General features: G+C 35.9%; 1 protein-coding gene across 7 annotated transcripts in view; it reads right to left on the minus strand.

Annotated features, from left to right (window-relative positions):
- The window catches only part of COP1 (COP1, E3 ubiquitin ligase), a 92,567-nt gene that overhangs the window by 65,504 nt on the left and 3,779 nt on the right, over nucleotides 1-23,284 (minus strand). For 3 of the 7 annotated variants that reach the window (XR_001348252.2, XM_023753959.1, XM_006088937.3), the window contains exons 3-6: nucleotides 22,095-22,192; nucleotides 17,840-17,916; nucleotides 16,770-16,889; nucleotides 11,251-11,319 (exon numbers count right to left, since the gene is read on the minus strand). Coding sequence is in view for 6 of the 7 variants with exons in the window: in XM_023753959.1 (XP_023609727.1) it covers nucleotides 11,251-11,319; nucleotides 16,770-16,889; nucleotides 17,840-17,916; nucleotides 22,095-22,192 (364 nt within the window). In the remaining variant the exon portion in view is untranslated. The remainder of the gene's footprint in view (nucleotides 1-11,250; nucleotides 11,320-16,769; nucleotides 16,890-17,839; nucleotides 17,917-22,094; nucleotides 22,193-23,284) is intronic. The other 4 variants (XM_023753958.1, XM_023753961.1, XM_023753962.1 and 1 more) reach the window with 3 other exon arrangements.

The following is a 23,284-nucleotide window of genomic DNA, read 5'->3' on the forward strand; positions in this document are numbered from 1 at the left end:
GAATTCCTTCTTTTTTAGAGCAGCATAGTATTCGATTGTGTAGATGTATAGATCAATGAAACAGAATAGAGAACCCTAAAATCGACCGGAACCAATATGCTCAATTAATATTTGACAAAGGAGGCAAGAACATACAATGGAGTCAAGACAGTCTCTTCAATAAATGGTGTTGGGAAAATTGGACAGATACATGCAAAATAATGAAACTAGACCACCAACTTACACCATACACAAAAATAAACTCAAAATGGATAAAGGACTAACTGTAAGACAGGAAACCATAAAAATACTAGAGGAATCCAAAGGCAACAAAATCTCAGACTCATGCCAAAGCAATTTCTTCACCGATATAGCTCCTAGGGCATTGGAAACTAAAGAGAAAATAAACAAATGGGACTACATCAAAATAAAAAGCTTCTGCACAGCAAAAGAAACCATCAACAAAACAACAAGAAAGCCCACTGCACGGGAGAACATATTTGCCAATGTTATCACCGAGTGTAGGTTCTACAACAAATGTTCCCTCTGGTGAGGAATGTTGAGGAGGAGGAGGCTATGCATATGTGAGGGCAGAAGGTACATGGGAAATCTCTGTACCTTCCTTTCAATTTGCAGTGAAAAAAAACAACAACAAAGTTTAAAACTGCTCTAATCATCTGAGAGATGCAAATCAAAACAACAATGAGGTACCATCTCACACCTGTCAGAATGGCTATCATCAACAAATCAACAAATGACAAGTGCTGGAGAGGATGCGGAGAAAAGGAACCCTCCTGCACTGCTGGTGGGAATGCAGACTGGTGCAGCCACTGTGTAAGACAGTACGGACTTTCCTCAAAAAGTTAAAAATGGAACTCCCATTTGACCCAGTGATCCCACTTCTAGGACTATATCCCAAGAAACCAGAAACACCAATCAGAAAGGATATATGCACCCCTATGTTCATAGCAGCACAGTTTACAATAGCTAAGATTTGGAAACAGCCTAAGTGCCCATCAGCAGATGAGTAGATTAAAAAATTGTGGTACATCTACACAAGGGAATACTACGCCAATATAAAAAAGGAACTTTTAGCATTTGCAACAGCATGGATGGACCTGGAGAGCATTATGCTAATCGAAATAAGCCAGTCAGAGAAAGATAAATATCACATGATCTCACTCATATGTTGGATATAATCCTATCTAATAAAACAGTAATATGCAAATTGACCATCACTCCAACACACAAAATGGCCATCCCATGTGGACACAAGATGGCCGGCAGGGGAAGGCAGTTGGGAGAGACCCAGGCCTGCAGGAGAGGGCAGTTGGGGGTGAAGAGGCCTGCAAGGGAGGGCAGTTAGGGGTGACCAGGCTGGCAGGGGAGGGAAAATAGGGGCAATCAGACCAGCAGGGGAGGGCAGTTAGGGGCGACCAGGCTGGCAAGGGAGGGAAGTTAGGGGTGATCGGGCCAGCAGGGGAGGGCAGTTAGGGGCGACCAGGCCAGCAGGGGAGGGCAGTTAGGGGTGATCGGGCTGGCAGGGGAGTGATCAGGCAGGCAGGCAGGTGAGTGGTTGGGAGCCAGCAGACCTGGATTGTGAGAGGGATGTCCCAGATTGGAGAGGGTGCAGGCTGGGCTGAGGGACACACACACACACACACACACACACACACACGTACACACACACCGTGCATGAATTTCGTGCACCGGGCCTCTAGTGATCAACATAATTTGATGAACAAGAATAGACCCAGAGACAAATGGTAGGGGGAGGTTAGAGAGCAACCAAGGACTTATATGCATGCATATTAGCATAAACAATGGACACAGACACTGGGGCAGTGGGGGCTTACACGGGGTGGGAATGGCTGAGGGGTTGGGGGGGGGGTCAAGCGGGGAAAAAGGAGACATATGTAAAACTTTAGACAATAAAAAAAGAAGAAGACGACTTAAAGAGTGTTAAAGTCCTGATCCATAAAAATTTGAAACTAAAAGTGCACTACTGCTCATTTTGTCTGTGGGACCACATTGGAATACAGTACTCTGCAAATAAAGAATTCCATTTATTCCCCTCCCCCCCAAAAAATAAAAAAATAAAAATAAAAACATCCAAGTAGCTCAAACCAGTGTGGGTCAGTGGATAAGCATCAACCCATGAATCAAGAGGTCACAATTCAATTCCCAGTCAGGGCACATGCCCAAGTTGTGAGCTTGATCCCCAGTAGGGGGCGTGCAGGAGGCATCCAATGGATGATTCTCTTTCATCGATGTTTCTCTTCTCTCTCTCTGAAATCAGTAAAAACCTATTTTATTTTTTTTAAATATATTTTTACAGAGAGGGATAGAGAGTTAGAAACATCGATGAGAGAGAAACATCGATCAGCTGCCTCCTACACACCCCCAACTGGGGATGTGCCTGCAACCAAGGTACATGCCCTTGACCGGAATCGAACCTGGGACCCTTGAGTCCACAGGCCGACGCTCTATCCACTGAGCCAAACTGGTTAGGGCAAAACCTATTTTTTAAAACAATAACTAAAAACATCCAAGTAACCCATAAGGAGAAAAACAAAAAAATAAACAAGTAACAACAACAACAACAACAACAACAAAAAAAACAACAGAAAAAAGAACCCTGGCAGAAAGGACACAAACCTCTTCTGTATAAGAAACTCCCCTAGAATATGATTCAGTAATTGATGTAACAAGGAAACAAAGAATCAATAAGAATGCAGAAAATTTTATATATATATCTATATACATATATATATAAAAATATAAATATATATAACCCTAATATGCAAATAGACCTAACAACCAGTCGCTATGACGTGTGCTGACCACCAGAAGGCACACACGGAACATGGCAGGCGTCGGCAGCAGGCAGAAGAGCGCAAAACATGGCGGGCGTTGGCCGTGGCGGGATGGCGGAGCAGGTGAGTGGGGGCACCAGACCAAGACGGGGCACCGGTCAATGTCACTGGGGTCACTGGGACGAGCACCTGGTGGTTACTGAAAATTCTTTGCTCCTGTGCGCCACGGTCCCACAGGGCGCTCACACTTGCTGCTGGCACTGGCTCCGCTTGCACCCACTGCTGGTGCCAGAGTCGCCGCTCATACCCACTGCCAGTGCCTGGCATCGGCCCTGATTGCTCAGGAACATCAGCGAGTGTGAGTGGAGGCTGCCAGCCCCAATCGCCCCTCAGGGCTTCTCCACCTCCCCCTGCTCTTGAGGGGCGTTCAGGGCAGCAGCAGCCGCTTGCACCCGCGGATGGCGCCGGCCCAAATTGCTCTGAGCCGTCAGCGGGCGTGAGTGGGGCCAGCGCCATCAGCACATGGGAGCAGTGGCGGCAGGAGTGGGGCTGCCGGCAGACAGGGGACTGGGGGCTGCAGGAGGGGCTGGGTGGGGGCGTGGAGGATGGGCTGAGACCCACCCCTGTGCCCACTGCAGCCTCACAGCCCACAGTTCCTTTCAAGGTGCACGAATTCATGCACTGGGCCTCTAGTCACCTTATATTCAACAAACTTTACACTGCACCATGCAATTGCAAAAAAACACATTCTTTTGGAGCACATTTCTAAATGTAACCAACTACTAGGTAATGATGCAAATATCATATTCAAATGAATAAAAAAAACCCACATTTTCTGATAATCCAATTATAACAGAAATCTATAACAAAAAAAAACAAGAAAATCTCCATGTCCAAGTAATAAGTAATTTATTTATAAAATAACTCACTGGCTTAAGAAAAACTATAATAAAAATTAGAAACTATTTTGAACTAAGGAATAACGAACAAAATGACATACAAAAATCATTAAGTTTAGCTTTTAAAAAAAATTTGGCCTGCCCTAACCAGTTTGGCTCAGTGGATAGAGCGTCGGCCTGTGGACTCAAGGGTCCCAGGTTCAATTCCGGTCAAGGGCATGTACTTTGATTGCGGGCACATCCCCAGTTGGGGGTGTGTAGGAGGCAGCTGATCGATGTTTCTCTCTCATCGATGTCTCTAATTCTCTATCCCTCTCCCTTCCTCTCTGTAAGAAATCAATAAAATATATATATTTTTTTAAATTTGGCCTTAAATGCTATATTAGAAAAAAGTCTGCATATGTACAACCAAGTTAACAAATTAGAAAAAGAACCAAAAAAAGGTAGAAGGATGGAAATTATAAAGAGCATAAATAAAATAGAAAGCAAAACTTAGAGAATATAAAGCCAAAACTTGGTTTTTAGATCAGACTCAAAACTGATACATCCCTGGCAAGAACCAATCAAGAAAAAAAGAGGGAAAGACACAGCACTAATCAGCAGAGTCAGGAATGAAGGACATCACTAAAAACTCTGGAGACTTTATAACATATCAAAAGTGACATCGAAAACAAAAACCTGAATAGGCATATAACTATTGAAGCAACTGAATCAACAGTTTAAAACTGCAAACAAACAGGTCCAGATAGCTTCTCCATTAAGATCTTTAAACATTCAATCAAGATAGCCTTCCTAGAGACTACACAAATTCTTCCAGAAAACAGTAGAGGGTTTATTCCCTAATAACTCATTTGATAAAACAAAAAATATTTATAGCAAAACTGGGCAAGATCAGTATAAAAATAATTATAAGACAATCCACCAATGAATATAAGATGCAAAAATCCAAAACAAAATATTACCATACCAAACAACCTATAAAAGGACATACATCATGACCAAGTTTGGTTTACATAAGGGATGCAAATAAGGTGAACAACCGTCCTGGTGGGGTTCCCTAGAATGCAGAACATTCTGTGATAAAACTATTCCTGAGCAAATCAGGACAGTTGGTCTCCTTGTGCAAAGTTTATTTACTTTTTAATGTTAAATCAAACTAATGATTAGACTGTACAATGAACACCCACTATGATTAAAGGGAAAAAAAAGATCCTCTTAGGAAACTGTGAATAAAAATTTACTTCCTTGAATGATAAAATGTACCTAGGAAAAACCTATAGAAAACATCATACCTAATGGTGACACGCCGAAAGCTTTCACTTTGAGATCAGCACCAAGACTAGGATGCCCCGCTATCACCACTTCTATTCATCATTGTACCGGATGTCCTAGCCAGCAGAGTAAGACAAGAAAAATAAATAAAAGATATAAGAATCATAAAGAAAGAAACTAAACTGTTATTTTCAGATGATGATGTGTACACAGAAAACAGAAAAGAATCTACAAATTATTAGAATTAATGACAGTTTAACAAGGTTGCTGGATGCAAAAACATGTCTGTGTAAAAATCTACTATATTTCTATATACCAGCAACAGTAAGAAAACTGAAATTAAAGACATGGACTTCGTTTACAATAGCATAAAAAATGACTGAAGAACTAAGAACAAATCTAAAATTAAAATGTATGAGAATATTACCCTGAAACATATCAAAATTTTGTAGGATATTCTTAAGGACCCAACTCTATGGAGAGAAATACCATGTTTATGGGTTAGAAGACTCAATATTGTAACGATATAGTCTCCTAGACTGATCTACAGAGTAATTCTAATAAAAATCACAGGTATATCACAGAAATATACCAGCCGGTTCTAAAATTTATATAGAAATATAAAGGCCCATGAATACCTGAGACATTCCTGAAGAAGAACAGAAGTTTACTTTAAAGTTCTAGTATTTAATACAACATTGTTTTGAAAAAAAAAAAAAAAGACAAATAGACGTATATGAAAGAGACTAGAAACAGACCCACATATATATGGTCACATTATGTATGACAAAGATGGTACATCAGAGCAATGGAGAAATGATTAACTCCTTAGTTAAGGATGCTTAGACAACTGGTTATCCATATGAAAAGTTCCCTATCCCTCACATTATACACAATCAATTTCCAAGTAAATTATACATCTGAACGTGAAAAATAAAGAATTAAAGTTTCAAATAGACAATACAGCAAAAACGTCTTCATGACCTCCAATGGAAAATTATTCTTTACCTGACACAAAAGGTACTAATTGTAACAGGAAAGACGAATAAATTTGACTCTAGTAAAGATAGAAACTTCTCATCAAATGACATCAATTAAGACAATTAGAGGGGAAATATTTGCTATAGGTAGATAGAGAGATAGGCAGGCAGAAAGAAAGACAAAGAATTTTTATCTTATATACAAACAACAAAACATTAAGAAAATCAACTAACTAAACAGAAAATATGCAAAAAGCCTTAAGCAAGTATTTCACACATACACAAAAAATTCAAATGACCAATAAACATAGCACAGGTGCTCAACCAAATTAGTCATCAGGATAATGCAAATTAAAACCATAAAGAGAGAGAGCAATATATACCCCAAAGATCAACTAAGCTGAAAACTCTATTGATACCAAGTATTGCCGTAAGTTCAATGTGATAGGAATACTCATACAATGCCCCTAGGAAGTGTAACTAAGTAACACAAGTGCTTAGTAAAACAGTTTGTACATATCTTGACTCATCAATTCCACTTCTACATGCATCCCATACAGATATATATGCTAATATACATCTGGTTACATATGTAAAATAGTAGCCTTTTGTGAATAGTCACAAACCAAAAACTCAATAGTCCATCAGCAACAAAAATGGGGTATATTCATTTAATAGAATACAACAAAAACAAATCAAATTAATCAGGATGGTGGTACATGGATGGTCACTCTACTATGATTCTTAAACGGTAAATTTGCTTAATAAACTTTCCTGTGTTTTATTTTATATAAAAACACTGAAAAATTCAATTCATTAACATTCCAAACAAACCAAAAAGAAACCAGGACTCATCAAAACTGTTCTGTTACAGTAAATTAAACAGGTATCACAAATGTCCAAAAGTACATTTAAAAATGAAATCAAACAAAATATAAAGCAACTGTTCAAATGTTAGTACAAATTTGCACAGATGAGACTGGCTTTTATATGGAAACAAAAGCCTGATTGTTTAATCTGAATATGAAGAATAACATGTTCAGTTATAAATTGATTAAATGCTGTGGTAGACAGGCTCTAAGATAGCTTCCAAATATCCCCACCTCTTAGTATTCATACCCTTCTAAATTCCCTCTCTTCGTGTGAGCTGGGATTATTTGCTTTTAATGAACAGAAAACAGTACCCATGTTGGGATGTCACTTCCAAGATTCATTTACAAAAAGTATGTGCTGTTTTCAAAACCTCTCTTGTTTTCTCACGTGCTTCCTAAGGGAAGCCAGCTGTCATGTAGGAAGCTATCCTATGGAGAAGCCCTTGTGGCAAGAAATTGGCATTTCTTTCCAAGAGCCAGTGAGCTTGGAATGGTTCCTATCCCAGTGGGACCTTGAGATAACTGCCATCCTGGCCAACAGTTTGACTATAGCTTAGGAAGAAACCCTGAGCCAAGACACTCAGTTATACTGTACCCAGGATATTAGATATTTGATGTTTGAAGCCATTAAATTTGAGGGTAGCTTGTTACACAGCAATAGATAACTAATTCAGAGGTCTACTAAGTGCACAATCCCGTCTCTTAATATTTGAAAGAGTCAGTAGGGTAAAATAAGTAAAAAATAAAAATTAAATATAGGATCCTAATACCCTAAGATACAAGGAAGATGTGACATTGAAATTAATATGTTAAATCTGAAAGGCAGATTTTACTTCTTTTTGGTATACATCGATGTCTAAACCAAGACTCATCAAAACCCCAATTAAAAGTTAAGTATAGCCCTGGCCAGGTGGCTCAGTTGGTTGGAGCACTGTCCTATACACTGAAAGGTTTTGGGCTCCATTCTGGTCCAGAAGTGCATGGGAGGCAACCAATCAATGTTTCTCAGTTTTTCTCTCTCTCCCGACCTCTCCCTCTCTCTTCCTCTTTCTAAACATATTCTAAACATACCCTTAGGGGGAGGGAGGGAGGAAAAGGGTGAGGGAAAAAGGAAGGAATGAATGAATAAATAAGAAATCAAAGTTAATTTTCAAAATCTGAATGCTGCCTTGACTGGTTTGGCTCAGTGGATAGAGCGTAGGCCTGTGGACTCAAGGGTCCCAGGTTCGATTCTAGTCAAGGGCATGTACCTTGGTTGCGGGCACATCCCCAGTGGGGGGCGTGCAGGAGGCAGCTGATCGATCTCTCTCATCGATGTTTCTAACTCTCTATCCCTCTCTCTTCTTCTCTGTAAAAAGTCAATAAAATATATTTTTTTTAAAAAAATCTGAATGCTAATCTTAGGAAAATAAATTCAAAAGCGATACTTTGCCTCCTGATCATTCTGTATTTTATTTGAGTTAAGTCCAAGTACAAATTATACTACTAGAGATAAGACTTTTTACAATTATATTCATTTTGAGGATTAAATATGAAAATATACTTTATAATACATGCAAAAAATATAACCACTCACTTTATTCCATCTACACTAAATCTTGAAGTATTATTCGACTATATTTTCTAGACTAAAGTTTATTATGATTACAAATCACTACTGTACCCGACTCCAATCATGAAGAAATTTATGAAATGTAATAAAACAGGTAAATTTTTTAAAGTATGTTAACCTAGCTCCAAATTTTCAAATGTTTAAAATTTGTTAACCTAGCTCAGTGATGGCAAACCTTTTGAGCTCGGCATGTCAGCATTTTGAAAAACCCTAACTTAACTCTGGTGCTGTGCCACATATAGAAATTTTTTGATATTTGCAACCACAGTAAAACAGACTTATATTTTTGATATTTATTTTATATATTTCAGTGCCATTTAACAAAGAAAAATCAACCAAAAAAATGAGTTCGCGTGTCAGAGGTGCCATAGGTTCGCCATCACTGACCCTAGCTCCTCAAAGTCCCATGTGTAATTAAACTTGAAATACTCAAAAATCACTGAATGATGGATACACTGAACACAAGAAAACCAAAATGTATTATTGACAATATAATCAGTGCACAGAAGAGGCAACCAATATTCAGAAGTACCTGGGACTACAGTAGTATGTATCTTGGTTAAACTGCTTACCATGATAAAATATGGACCAAAGAAAACCAAAATGAATCATTCACAAGATCACATTACTTCAAATTAAGTTAAGCTGAAAAATTCTACAGCACTATTACCCCAGACATTTAATAACAAAAATAGAGAAACACCAAATTAGAGAGAGGACAAATTAGGATCACAAGAGTTATTGTTAAGAACCAATTCTCCATTGAGCTCTCATACTTCTGCTCATCTTGTGATAGATATTGTTCTAATATATCTTTTTAATTATGTATAAAGAATGTCCCGGCAAGACAGAAACAGTGCTTCTTCCAGGAAACAGGGCAGATTTATTTTCTGATCAATATAATAAGAAGTGTGTCCCTGCATCAAGGTTGGACAGGTTTGCTAGTAGACCCCTTTAAAAGACTGGGGTTTCCTAAGTTCAGGGTTCCTTCGTTGTAATATAAATCCATGTATGTGTAGTGTCAACCTGGATCCATCTCTACATTGCCCCTGTAGAACTTGGGGGTCACAAGGAACTGATGCAAATACGAGGCTGATGCTGCCAGATTGATATAATTAAGTCCTTTATCTCCAACCCAGGAGTCACACGTCCGCTGCCAGCACCTATAACCTGTGACAGGCTAACTTGTTAAATTGCTGGTAAGATTAAAAACCTCAGAACCCTTACAGCTTTTTAAACAGTATTATGCTATGTTCTCATTACCTGAAACAATTTCAAATCTAACGATTTATTGTAAGCATTAATAGACCCCTAGAAAAGCACTAAAAAACCTCAGGGGCTAATGAAAACCTTAAATAACTCAGGATACAGACAATGACCAGCCATTTCGTTTAACCCCCAGATACTTAACTGATTTCATTTAGTCATTCATTATCAGGCAATTTCCTATGTACTGAATCTTAGTCTCAGTAAGTTCAAAGTTTAAGGCAAGAAGAAACATGTACAACTACTGCAAAACAATTGCACATTCTGTTTTAAAAGTAGGGTATTGTATGGAATATGGAAAATTATCACTCTTCCAAAGAATTTTCTATAGAAAAAATGTTGAGTGTATATATTCAACTAATAATTTTATTTCCATATATTATAAAATTTTCAACTTTGTTATTCAAAGTGTGGTCCAAGGACCAAGAGCATTATCAACTGAAGCTTGCTAGAAATGTAGATTACCAAAATCTGACTCACACACCCTTAATCAGAACTTGAATTCTAACAAGATCCTCATGCATATTAAAGTTTAAGAAGTACCCACAAAAAAAGGGAATAAATAAATCTTAAATTTATAATGAAGATAGTGTTTCTGATAACAGACATTAAAATAAAAAATGTTAACAAAAGTTAAAGATAAGAAAAATATAGTCATAAGCCATGTAAAAAATATTAGCTATAAGCACTAGCATAATACAAAGCTTTTATCTAAAAAGTTAAAAATACAGATCATGAATAATCAAAAAAGGGGAGTTATCATATTAAGATAATATAAGGTTCTGGCAATGCACACTTAAAGTATTTCATCAAAATAGAGACATTTCTCATCTTTTAATTTTCAAGAATAATAAAAGATAGCCGAGGACCTAGCACATAATAGGTGATCATATTTCTTAATGAGTAAAAAGTATCCTAATTAGACAACTCAAAATAAAAATACGTGAGATTTGAGATAGGAATTTAAATATAAAACAACTTTCAAAGTTATTTTAGCATGCTACCAAGGGCACAGGATTTTGCCTTTGATTTTTCTATACTTAGTACAAGTGCAATATGACTAAGGAATTTTATAAGTGCTAAATTAGAACATTCCAGTTATAAAATTGTTAATAAAAATTATCTTCTAGCTATCCTGCATGACTTACATCTTTTAAGTTCTAAATAGGTAGCTATGTTTTTACTTGTTTTCACCCCATCATGCATTTTTATCATTACAAAAATTGTAACCCTTTCTACCTAAGGTTCTATTACCTAAATTTTCTTTCAGGGTGAAGGGTGGGCTGTCATTCAAGAATTCTGTTTTATATTCTTTACAGCTTTGAGGTAACTCACTGCATGCAATCCTATGCACATCTCCAAAAAAGGGATTTTTAAAGAATCAAGTTGTAAAGGTAAAAGAAGTTAAAATAACAAAGCTTAAGAAAACTCAAATGGTTTTTAAACATTAAAAAAAAAATTTTAACCTGATATGCCTTTACAAAAATGGGGGAGAAATGGGAATAGTCAACAACAGTAAATAAAACATTATGTAAAATACACAAAATAATATACCTCTCTCTTATTCCTTCTTGCAACCTTGAGGAATTCCATAAGGATCTGTAGTTGGGCTGCATGTGATTCCTATAATAGAAAATTATAATTGTTCTTATAAAAATATAACTATGAGTTCAACGTTTTCTTTAATACCACAATATAATCAGTAGGAAACAACTTAATGCATCCATTTAAGTCAGTCTATTACTTCTATTCAGTTTTCCCATTTGCTAATTGGAATTTTAAAAAGCAAACCATTTTCCCCAAAACTAAAACTAATTTTAAGAAAAAGGTGCCTTAAATTACATTCCTCATCTACCTTGCTAAAAAACTACTCATGGTAAGTGGCAATTCTGCTATCTGTCTTGCCTTTCTATTTCCAATCATACCAATACAACATCAAGAAAAAAATCATGGTAGAACTAACAGAGTAGAGATTCTATACACTAACATCATTTTCCTCATAAAAATTTTATTTGCAGGGGAGTAAGAAGCATGATAAATGAAAAGAAATCCATATATCAGAAGTCAAATTTACTATTTCTGATTATTACCTACTCACAGATGTGACAATTAATAGTTTTATAGAAGATTTCAGTCAAAATCAAACACTTAAAAACAAAATTTTAATATCATCAACTGAAGGAAGGGGTAAATAACCCAACTTGGTAACAAACAAAAATTTAACAGATAAATGATTATTATAAGCTTAACATTTCTTGGGTATCAAAAAATACAATCACAAAAAATATATATTTTATTGTTAAAATTCACATAAAGAATTAAGGAATTGCAAGTGAATCAATAAATACATGCTTAAAGAAAATCAAAAGGTAAAATGGAATTTCAATGAGATAGTTTATGAACAAATATAATTATGATTTTTCATACAAATTTGAAAAATAGAATAAAAATGCCCAGTGGAACACTTCCAAAACAAAAAAATAAATAAATAAATTAGAGAGATTAACCAGTTAACTGCCATGTGTCCAAAACGTAAACCATCCCTCTTGCTTCTATAGATGCTTATGGCATACAAAGGGTTAATAAAACTTGCATTTACCCGGCTATTCAACAGAATCATAGGAGCCAGTTGTTAAAATAAACACTGGGACAGGTTTTACCTCATTCTATTACTTTAGAAAAGTTCTAGGAATACATATATTTAACAATTCCCCAGATAATAAGAATAGCCCATCAAAATTTGAAGAATCACTAAGATATTACATGTACTACAAAAGAGCATGGCCACTTCACCTCCATTCCCAGAGTATATCCCTTTGGGGATATTCTTTAAAAGGCATTTTAAAGAATAAGAGGCAAAATAGATCAATGAAATGTTAAACCAAGACAAAAAAGGACAAAGGAGGCAAATCTGAACTGACAATCACATTAGGATATTCCAATTAACAAACACAACTGAATTAATGTATCACAACTAAGTAAGTGTGCTCTCCCTCCTGGGAGCAGGCCACACAGTTCACTTTCTCTTCTTTACCCCCCACAGGCATGTATCTCCTAAACTCTAACGACCAGAGAAGACTTGTGACCAGGGGAGCAATGGGCAGAGGCAGCTCCTCCTGGGCTAACCCTCAATCTGTCCCCAAGGTCCCCTTTTCTCTGACCCTCCAGTGAACTGACAGCAGCCCCACCTTGGTTCACTTCTTTCCCATAATGTTTCTAGAGAGCAAAAGCAGCCCTTCCTAGTCTCCCCTGTTGGTTTTCTATCCTAAGTCCTTTCTTCTTTCACTGTCCCCAACTTTAATAAACACACTCTCAAAATAAAAATAAATACATACATTTGTAAAGCATGGTGTGATGAGATTTTAAAGTGAAGTTTTTTCTTGCATAACAAACTAGCATTTGTTGAACCTGAGACACATTCCTGAGAAGTTAAACTATCCTAAAGAACAAACAGGTGCTCTGTGTCCCAACAATATGACAATGTATCCCAGGATACATTGGGACTCTTTCTTGGGACTCTTCACACTGATTATTTACAACTGTCTACAGATTACTAATGGCTAGAGAGTCAAGATCACATCTTTATACAAAAAGAAACATGCACAACCAAGACTGCTGATAAAGAATACAGTTCATTTGCAAAAAAAGTGTACAAACTATCTTCAAAATAGTAAGTTTGAAACTTCATTTCTGTCTATCAACTAGGACATGTAAACAGGTTAAGAATGCTACTGATTTGTAAAAAAGGGGGAGAGCACCCCAAACTTTATGGTAAAAACAACAACAACACTTTTCCTTTGATCTTGGAATATCAATTGACTTTGTAAATTAGGAGTACTATTTATTACTTGGATTTTAAGAAAAGGGAAGAGAAAAGAAAAGCAAGAGGGGGAGGAGGTGGGGTCGACAGAAGAGAAGACAAAACAAGACTTGAATTTCAGGTATTAGAGAAAGGATTCTAACCTAAAAATCTTGTAAAACTTTTGAGTGCTTCCCCTACTTGGCCTAAGTCCCTATCTATAAAATAAGCAGGTAACATTTCACAAATCAAGAATCACTTATGTAATTGTTACTATGATTTAGGTGGTTAATTTTCTCTATATCAATACATTCTTTTCCTTAAATCTACTATCAATAAAATGCTAAAGGATATGCACTTCTGGTAGTATGATTAACTATAACCACCTTCAGAACAAGGAATATTTCAAGTGATAATCAAATACAATTCATAATGATAAATGGAACAATTCATCCAGAAGACATAACAATCCTAGACATGTATACATTTTTGGGGGGACACCTACACCTAATAAGGAGCTTCAAAATACACAAAGCAAAAATCACAGAAAACAGTGAAAAATGGATAATCTAAAATATATTTTTAACATATCCTTATCAGTAACTGACAGAGCTAGAAGGAAAAAAAGATTGAACAATATTAACAAACTACGTAATCAATTTTATAAAAGCATTACAACAAAGAGCAATGCTGTTTTCAAATGCAAGTTATCATTTAACAAAATAGACCATATACCATATAATGAAAACCACAATAAATTTCAACAGATCAGCCCTAGCTGGTTTGGCTCAGTGGATGGAGCATTGCCCTGCGGACTGAGGGGTCCCCTAGGTTTGATTCCAGTCAAGGGCACATGCCTGGGTTGCGGGCTCGATCCCCAGGGTGAAGCATGCGGAAGGGAGCTGAGCAATGATTTTCTATCATCATTGATGTTCCTATCTCTCTCTCCCTCTCCCTTCCTCTCTGAAATCAATAAAATATATTAAAAAAAAATTTTTTTCAACAGACCAAAAGCATACAAATTGAACTTCTACATCTGGCTAAAATGTAGTGAGAAATACAGAATTCACACTTCTCCTTAAACAACAAAACAGCAGGCCATATATGAAACAATTGCTTTCAGACAAAAAAAAAAAAAGGAAATATTACATTTTCTCAAGAGCCAGAGTAGAAAAACCTTGAAATACATAGGCAGCAGGTAGAGTTCTCAAAAAAGTTACCTCAATTAGTGGGGCAAATTAACCTGGACAAATTAACTGCTCTGGTCCAACCTAACAAAGCTTAAAAACAGCTTCTACACGGCAAAAGAAATGATAAAAAAAAAAAAAAAAGAAAGCAAACCACAGAATGGTGTATGTATACACACATACACACAATGAAACACTATTGTACTCAACCGTAAAAAAGAAGATAATTTTGTCATTTGCAACAACATGAATGGACCTTGAAAACCTTATAAGTGAAATAAGTCAGAAAGAGAAAGACAAATACTGTATAATCTCACTTATTTGTGAAATCTTAAAAAAAACAAAAACAACAACAACACACACACACACACACACACACACACACACACACACACACACAGAAAAAGAGTTCAGATTTGTGGTTGCCAAAATCAGGGGGAGGAAAAATTGGATAAAGGTGGCCAAAAGGTACAAACTTCCAGTTATAAGATATATTAAGTTCTAAGGATGTAATAATGTAATTTGAAAATTGCTAAAAGTAAATTTTTAAAGTTCTCATCACAAGGAAAAAAAACTAACATTATACAGTGCTGTATGTCAATTATATCTCAATAAAACTAAAATAAGTAAAGATCTAAGCCCCCCACCCTGGATTGCTTGGCTTAATGGTTGAGTGTCGACCTATGAACCCATAGGTCCTGGTCAAGACACATGCCTGGGTTGCAGGCTTGATCCCCAGTATGGAGCATGCAGGAGGCAGCCAATCATTAATGTTTCTGTATCTCTCTCCCTCTCCCTGCCTCTCTCAAATCAATAATATATATCGATATATCTATATATCTATATATCTATATATCTATAGATATAGATATATAGATATATAGATATATATAGATCTATATATACACACATATATATAGATATATAGATATATATAGATCTATATATCTATATATATACACACATATATATAGATATATCTATATATATATGTATATATAGATATAGATATATAGATATATATATATATATATATAAAGATTAAGGTCCCCTTAAAAATAAAAACAGGACAAATCTGCAACAACCCTGTCCCCCCAAAAAGACACAAAATGGGAAACTCATTTTGGTCACCTTAACTTCACCTACTCCTTTCTCCCACTAAAATATTCCCATTCTGTGATCCAGATCAAGCTATGTTAATCAGAATCTATCCACAGAAAATTTTAAACTGAAGTTGGAAGTACAAGTGAACCTATCATCTACCATGTGATAAAAATCTTAGAAAAGACAATCATACCTGTTTTTCTCTCTCTCTCACGCACGAGCGAGCACACACACACACAAAGAGGAAGCCCAAAGACAGATTCATGGTTCCAATCTTTCTAACGTTTGGTTGATAAGCTCTTCCCTCTTATGTATATGAGCTACTCACTCCCTTATCCTATCAATAAATATCTGCTTCTTAAGCTAGTTTGGGGTGGGTATTTGCTTAAGGGGTGCATTGCTTATCATGAATCATATTCAATTCCTAATATGTGCAAATTCACATTTTACATTTTTACATGAAAATGCAATTTTCTATTTATCTACATCTCATTACATCAAACTGGATATATTCAGTTCCAGTTCCCATCTTTCTAAACGTACTTAGTTAAGCAATATACTACTGCTCTACCAATGGACACCTTTTGGGAGGACTTTACGTAGATAAAAATAATGTCTATTTTCTCCTTCAAATCTTGTATGTAAAGAGGGGACAATATGGCAAAGAAGATATTCATTAGAAAAAAGACAACCAATATAATTGTTCCTTATTAAAATAAAATTGTACTTTCTCATGATCTTAACACTCAACTTTTGTTAATACAAACTGGCCACTCTAAGTTATATTACAAACATTTTGTTCTTTCTCTTATTTGAAAAAGGGGAATCTGTTATAAGTGACACCTTGAAGATGTTTCTTGCTGAATAAAATTGGATGGATTAAGTGACACTACCCTATTATTTATAAACATTTCTAGATCTTTTACAATGGAATAAACAGCACCATTTAAATCAATGTTTTTTTAAGTTCAGCTACCACTTACTGCTTCCAGTTGTTTCTTCTTCTGCACTAGTAATTCCAACATGAGGTTGACGTTGGCCAAATCAAGGTTATCTTGGTCAGTTCCCAGTAAATCTTGAAAGATTTGCCACCTGTGGCCATTCTAAAAATAAGGTAAAGAAACACAATAACTTTCTAAGAAGATTGTTTTAGTGTCTAAAACAAATGTTTAATTGCTACTTCCTAATATGATTATTACACAGATAACAAAAATCCTATATAATAAAAGCCTAATATGCAAATCGACCAAACAGCGGAACAACTGGTCACTATGAGGCGCACTGACCACCAGGGGGCAGACGTTCAATGCAGGAGCTCCCCCAGCCCTCAGGCCCCAGGCCAGCCAAGGCAGGTGCCAGCAGGGGGCCCCCCGATTGCCCCGCCTGTCACCCCGCAGATTGGCCCTGATCGCCAGCCAGGCCTAGGGACCCTACCCATGCCCGAATTTTGTGCACTGGGCCTCTAGTACACTATATTGTTCCAACCTATTTTTCCCCAGCTAGTGGCTTCCCACTGCCTTCTCATGATCATTTAAATACTCTTTTCCCCTTAAATTTATTTAGATAACAGACATGAAAGGCATATTCAAGACAAATGTTGAGTCAGCATCTCTTAAGGTGTAATTCCTTTCAGAATAAGTGCCTGAGTTTTAATTCTTTTTCTAGCCATATTTTCAACTTGGTATTTAGCTGTAAGGTCTTAATTTAAGCTCACTTGCCTCAATAATTTGGGGTTAATCCTCTTAAATTGAGACTCTTTCAACAGTTTTTCCCAAATTACCACACATAGTTTTACCCTGCCATATAATCTTTCAACTGTCATGTATTACAAGCAAACTATCTGAATGTGATCCCACCAGACCTTCCAAAAGATGATCACTAGAGTAAATTTTAAACAATGCAGTTAAGAAAGTTCTTTATTAAACAAAACAATGGTAGACAAATTTCCTTTAAGAAAAATCAACAATATACTAAAATTTGAATATCTAATATTAAAGCAATAAAAACAATGAATTAAAATTTATTAAAAATAGTAATAAGAGTTGAAACATACGGTGCTACTCACTGAGTGGTCCAATTTGAACCTCTTTTCCTCAAACCTTTGCTTCTGTTTGAGAATGAGCTCATTTACTGAAAATAAAAACAAAACAAGAAACACACATAATTGTGTTAAATGTATCATCTAATTGTTCTGTTTAGATGAATTGTATTTTAAGTTTACAAAGCTTCAAATTAAAATGATGCTAAGCAGAAATTTCAAATTAAAAACAGTTTTGTCACAGGCTACTAATGGTAAAACTATTACTATTATTACTGCTACTACTATTACTACAGGAGAAGAATTCTCAGAATATGTACCTACTCTTACACGTTTCAATAATGTCACTGCTTGGCACTTGGAGAGAGACAATTCTTCACTGTGTGAGACTGTACCATGCTCTCCATGGTAACTGGTTGAGTCTATGAGGTAGGTACTAAAGATTTATATTTTTTCTTTTTGTTTGTTTGACTCTTCTATAAATATCCTGGCAGACAATGTCAGTTACCTATCCACAAACCATCCATCTTTTATTTAAATAACAGCAGATTTTTTCCAAGTGTCAGATTACCACATACTTTCAGAGGCTACTCTTCCTCAGGTCCATGGTATTTAGTCATTTATACTCTTGCCAGTGACTGACATGGGGTTAAGTTTGTGACCTAGTTTTGACCAATGAGGGGAATGCTGTCTTTCAGAAAGAGAAGTAGAGGAGAAAAACGAGTTCTTTCCCTGCCATCATGAATGGATGATATCTGGAACTGCTTAGAGCCATCCTGCAGTCTTGAGGGGATCTAGCGTAAGACCAATACATATGCTGGGGACGGAGGAACAAAAAGATGGAAAGAACTTGATAATGTTACAGACCACAGAATTAACTAGTTCTAGAAATTCTTTTTATGGGAATCAATACATTTTCCTTAATGGTTAAGCCACTTTTAATTGGATTATTCTGTCTTTAACAGCTAGCTGATTTAAAAAAATGATAAAGGGAAACTAGCACTAGGCTAGGTAGGTACTTTAATTTACAGACATTATCCCATTGGTTGTTCTTCCTATTTAGAGACGAGGGAATATTAGAGAGCATGACACACAGTACATAAGAGGGTTGGGATACAAACCCAATTATCTAAAATTTCCACTACACCACAATCCAACTACAAATATTTTCTAACAAACAAGAGAGGTATCAAGCCCACACTAGATATCCAAACTTCAAAAATGAGTGATACTAAATCTAAGTAACACTCAATCCAAGACTCAAGCAGCTCAGAGTAGGAAGACAAATATATATGATGCAGTAGTTGTAACATAATGTAAAAAATCAGTGTTATCATTGAAACAGATTTACAAAGAACACAGAAGAGGAGTAATCAAAATTTAAGAAATAGGCTTCCAGTAGAAGGTGACATTAGAATTGAGCCAAAACAGGAACACAGAGATTAACTAAGTGGAAAAACATTCAGATAGAGGAAGGGGAGGCAAGGGACAAAGTCATAAGACAGCAGAAGATAAAGTGATTTAAAATCAATATGGCTGAAACACAGGGTCACAGTGATTTTGTTAATGATTAACAGGGGCTAAGAACTAAGATTGGAAATGTAGCTAGATTGGAGCCAGATTCTGAAGAAGCTGGTATGTATTTCACAAGTAAAGTTATCATTGTAACCAAAGGAAGATAACAAAGAGAGCTTGAAATAATGTAGTACTGGGAAATAAAGAGGAGTATGTAAATAAGAGTTTAATATTTCAGTTATAGAATTACCCATTTGAATAAAATGTGAGTTAAATAACTGTAATACTTTACATATATATTACATTGCATTTGACCAAGAAATCTCATATACCACTGAAACTGAAGGATAATCTATATTCATAATTATAATTTTATAGATTCTTATAACACCCATAGTACTAAGAACAAACAATGCATTTCTACTGCTAAATTTTCCTTTTTAGCAACTGTCTTTTTAGATGCAGGATAGTGTAGTAAAAGCACAGACTCTTGAGCCAGACTGCTTGGGACCAAATCCCCATTCTGCCACTTACTGGCTGAATAACTTTCATGCAGTTAAATTCTGCCTTACTTTCCTCACCTGAGGAATGAAGATGACAAATGATAATTAAATGAGTTAACATACATAAAGCACTTAGGACAGTAGTAAGGATGTTACATGCATTAGCTACTTTAAAAAAAAACACACAAGGATTTTAAACTTTGCATTCATGTTGTCCTTTACTTTAAAAGGAGGGCCATTCGCCCTGACTGGTTTGGCTCAGTGGATAGAGCATTGGCCCTCGGACTGAGGGGTCCCGGGTTCGATCCCAGTCAAGGGCATGATCCCCAGTAGGGGGTGTGCAGGAGGCAGCTGACCGATGTTTCTCTCTCGTCAATGTTTCTAATTCTCTATCCCTCTCCTTTCCTCTCTGTAAAAAAGATCAATGAAATATATTTAAAAAATAAATAAATAGAGGGCCATTCATTAGGAAGATTTAAAAATTAATTTATAATTTTTACCTATAGACAGAGGAAACTAAGAGAGAGAAAGGGAGGGAAAGAGGAAGGGACAGAAGGAGGGAGAAAGAGAAAGAGAGACCGCGAAAGGATGGGGCAGCTAAAGAGAGATCTTACACAGGAAGGAACAGGGAGACTAGAGAGCAAGCCTTGCAGGAGTGGAGGAGAACAAATGCAGAATTGCAGAAGTGGAATAGTTGGATGAGACACTGCCACCCAACCCCTTCACCCCACATGAGCCTTACACACATACACACACACACACTAATATATAGAACACTGTATTTATAGTATGAAATTACTTTCCAACATTTTTACATTCCTTCCATACTGGTGTATAGCATTTTCTCTCTCTCTCACCATTTAGAAAGTCAGATAACAGAATTTCTAACTTATGGACTTACGAAGGAATATTGTTTAAAAAATTTAGTAAATTTATAAATTTTCAGAACATTTGATTCCCTTCCGTATTTAATCATTTCAAAAGAAGTAGTTTTCCAAAGTTATGCAATTGATAGAAAAGTGATTCTAGAGCCCACACGGCAGCATTAATCCAAGAACAAAGGCTTCTGCTTTGAAGGATTTGTTTTCCCTTTTATTTAACCTAGCCCATGAAGTCCAGTCCTGCAGAATATCAAACCACTTATATTTCCTCATTTCCTAAGTTCCTTCTCCAAGTTTATCATAAAACTCTATCTATGTAGAATTTGATATTCCAACAGAAAACCTTCGCAATATTTCTTCCAAGGTTCCTTTCTGCTGTGCAATCATCTAATGATTTTCCTTAATGAAAAAATACTAAATTGTAGAGAAAAAAAGGATTGTAGCCAATGCAATTTTAGAGCAGAGATAAAAATGAAAGCCATAGCCGAAAAGGTTCAAATTCATGGTTTATTATAAACCAACATTGAGCTGAGAAAGTCAAACTACAACTGGAGCACTGGCAGGTCAGAATTTAATATGCAAGTAAACATCACACTATAACTCTGAGTATGTTACTCTTTAGAATGAAGCATTAAACTTTTGACTAACATACACAGCAGTACTCTACTTCATGCCTACCCATATCTAAAAATTAATCTTTGGAAAATTAATCTTCATTCCTAAAAACTCAATCTAAAGATTTCCAACAAACCTTAGGCTATTCAACAAGTAGAATTCTTATGCTATTCAACAAGTAGAATTCTTATATATAGACAAGATATTATTATCAACCATTTACTACTTACCCTAAGCGTTTCCTATTTTGTCTCTCTTCTCCAGCTACCATTCCTCTCTCAAAAATTCTACATCCATATCTTCCTTCCCTAGTTCTTACTTTTCTATTGCCTCCCAGGTCACAGACTCTCTGCCCCCATGCAGGAATGTTCATGGCTTTTTTTTTGTCCTCCCCGCTCTACCTTAATCCTTTTTTCCATTGTTTTTTACTTTTGCCCCTAAAACAGAAACAGCAGGAATGCACAACACCACATAAAGAGACAAGTATTCTGAACATCTGGCATTCTCTTTAGCCTCACATTCTGTCCAGCCATCTATGCAAGAATCTAAGAGTTGTGTCAATCAAATTTTTTTTAAAATTAAAAATAATGATAAGGTATGGAATCTGTCACAACCCAGGTAAGACTGGGGAAAGCATCCGGTGAGTAGAAAAGAGACTTGCTTAGTCGAAGCTATGTTTTCTGAATAAATTAAATGCTAGCGTACACTTTGGGGGAAAAAATATTTTAAAAATAAAAAATCATTCCAAAGACTCACCTAAGAAATTAGGATACAGATGGTCAATATTATCCACAACATAGTTACACTTGGGACATCTATTATTGTCCTCCAAACTCTGATGAATACACTTGTAGCTATTAGCAGAGAAAAACAATAAAATAGGTTTGATTAAGTCAGTGATAGATTAATAAACTGGTCACAAAATAATGTCTATTAGTTTTCTATTCCTCATTTTCAACTTAAGCAATCAAACAGTTTACCCAATTTATTCCAGGTTATATGTGTATATCATAAAGAAGATACATAGGGCATTTATTAGACAATAGTATACCAAGTCATTGAAAAATAAATTCAAATAACAAATCTACTGAATATAAAATTTAAAAAGATGATTAACTGCAAGTAGAATATACCACTCCCAAACAAAAAAATAAACAACAGGAATTAAACGTACACAGATTACACACCCACATACCCATTAAGATTGCTACTATTAAAAAAAAAAGGCAAAAATCAACAAGTGTTGGCAAGGATGTGGAAAACTTGGAACCCTTATGCACTGTTGATGGGAATGTAAAATGGTACTGCAGCTATATATAGAAAGCAGTATGGCTATTCCTCAAAAAAAATTAATCATAGTATTACCTATAATCCAGCAATTCCACTTCTGGATATATAACCAAAAGAACTAAAAGCAGTGTCTCAAGGAGATATTTATATACCAATGTTCAAAGTAGCATTATTAACAACAGTTAAGAGATGAAAGTAATCCAAGAGTCCACTGACAGATGAATAGACAAAATATAATATATACATGCAATGGGATATTAGTCAGCCTTAAAAAGAAAGGAAGTTTTGACACATGCTACAATATTAATGAAACTTGAGAACATTATGCTAAGTAAAATAAGCTAGTCACAAAAAAGACAAGTACTACTTGACTCTACCTGTATGAGGTCTAGAAGAGTCAAATTTACAGAGATAGAAAGTTAAATGGCAATTGACAGAGGCTGGGGAAAGGGAAAAGGAGGAGTTGTTTAATAGGTATAGAGTTCCTGTACGTCTGCTTGTAGTTAATTTTTTTTATATATATGTTTCTGGTATTTTTTTTAAAATATAATTTATTGACTTTTTACAGAGAGGAAGGGAGAGAGATAGAAAGTTAGAAACATCGATGAGAGAGAAACATCAATCAGCTGCCTCCTGCACATCTCCTACTGGGGATG

The sequence above is a fragment of the Myotis lucifugus genome, unplaced genomic scaffold (genome assembly GCF_000147115.1).
Source record: "Myotis lucifugus unplaced genomic scaffold, Myoluc2.0 scaffold_54, whole genome shotgun sequence".
Classification (NCBI taxonomy): domain Eukaryota; kingdom Metazoa; phylum Chordata; class Mammalia; order Chiroptera; family Vespertilionidae; genus Myotis; species Myotis lucifugus.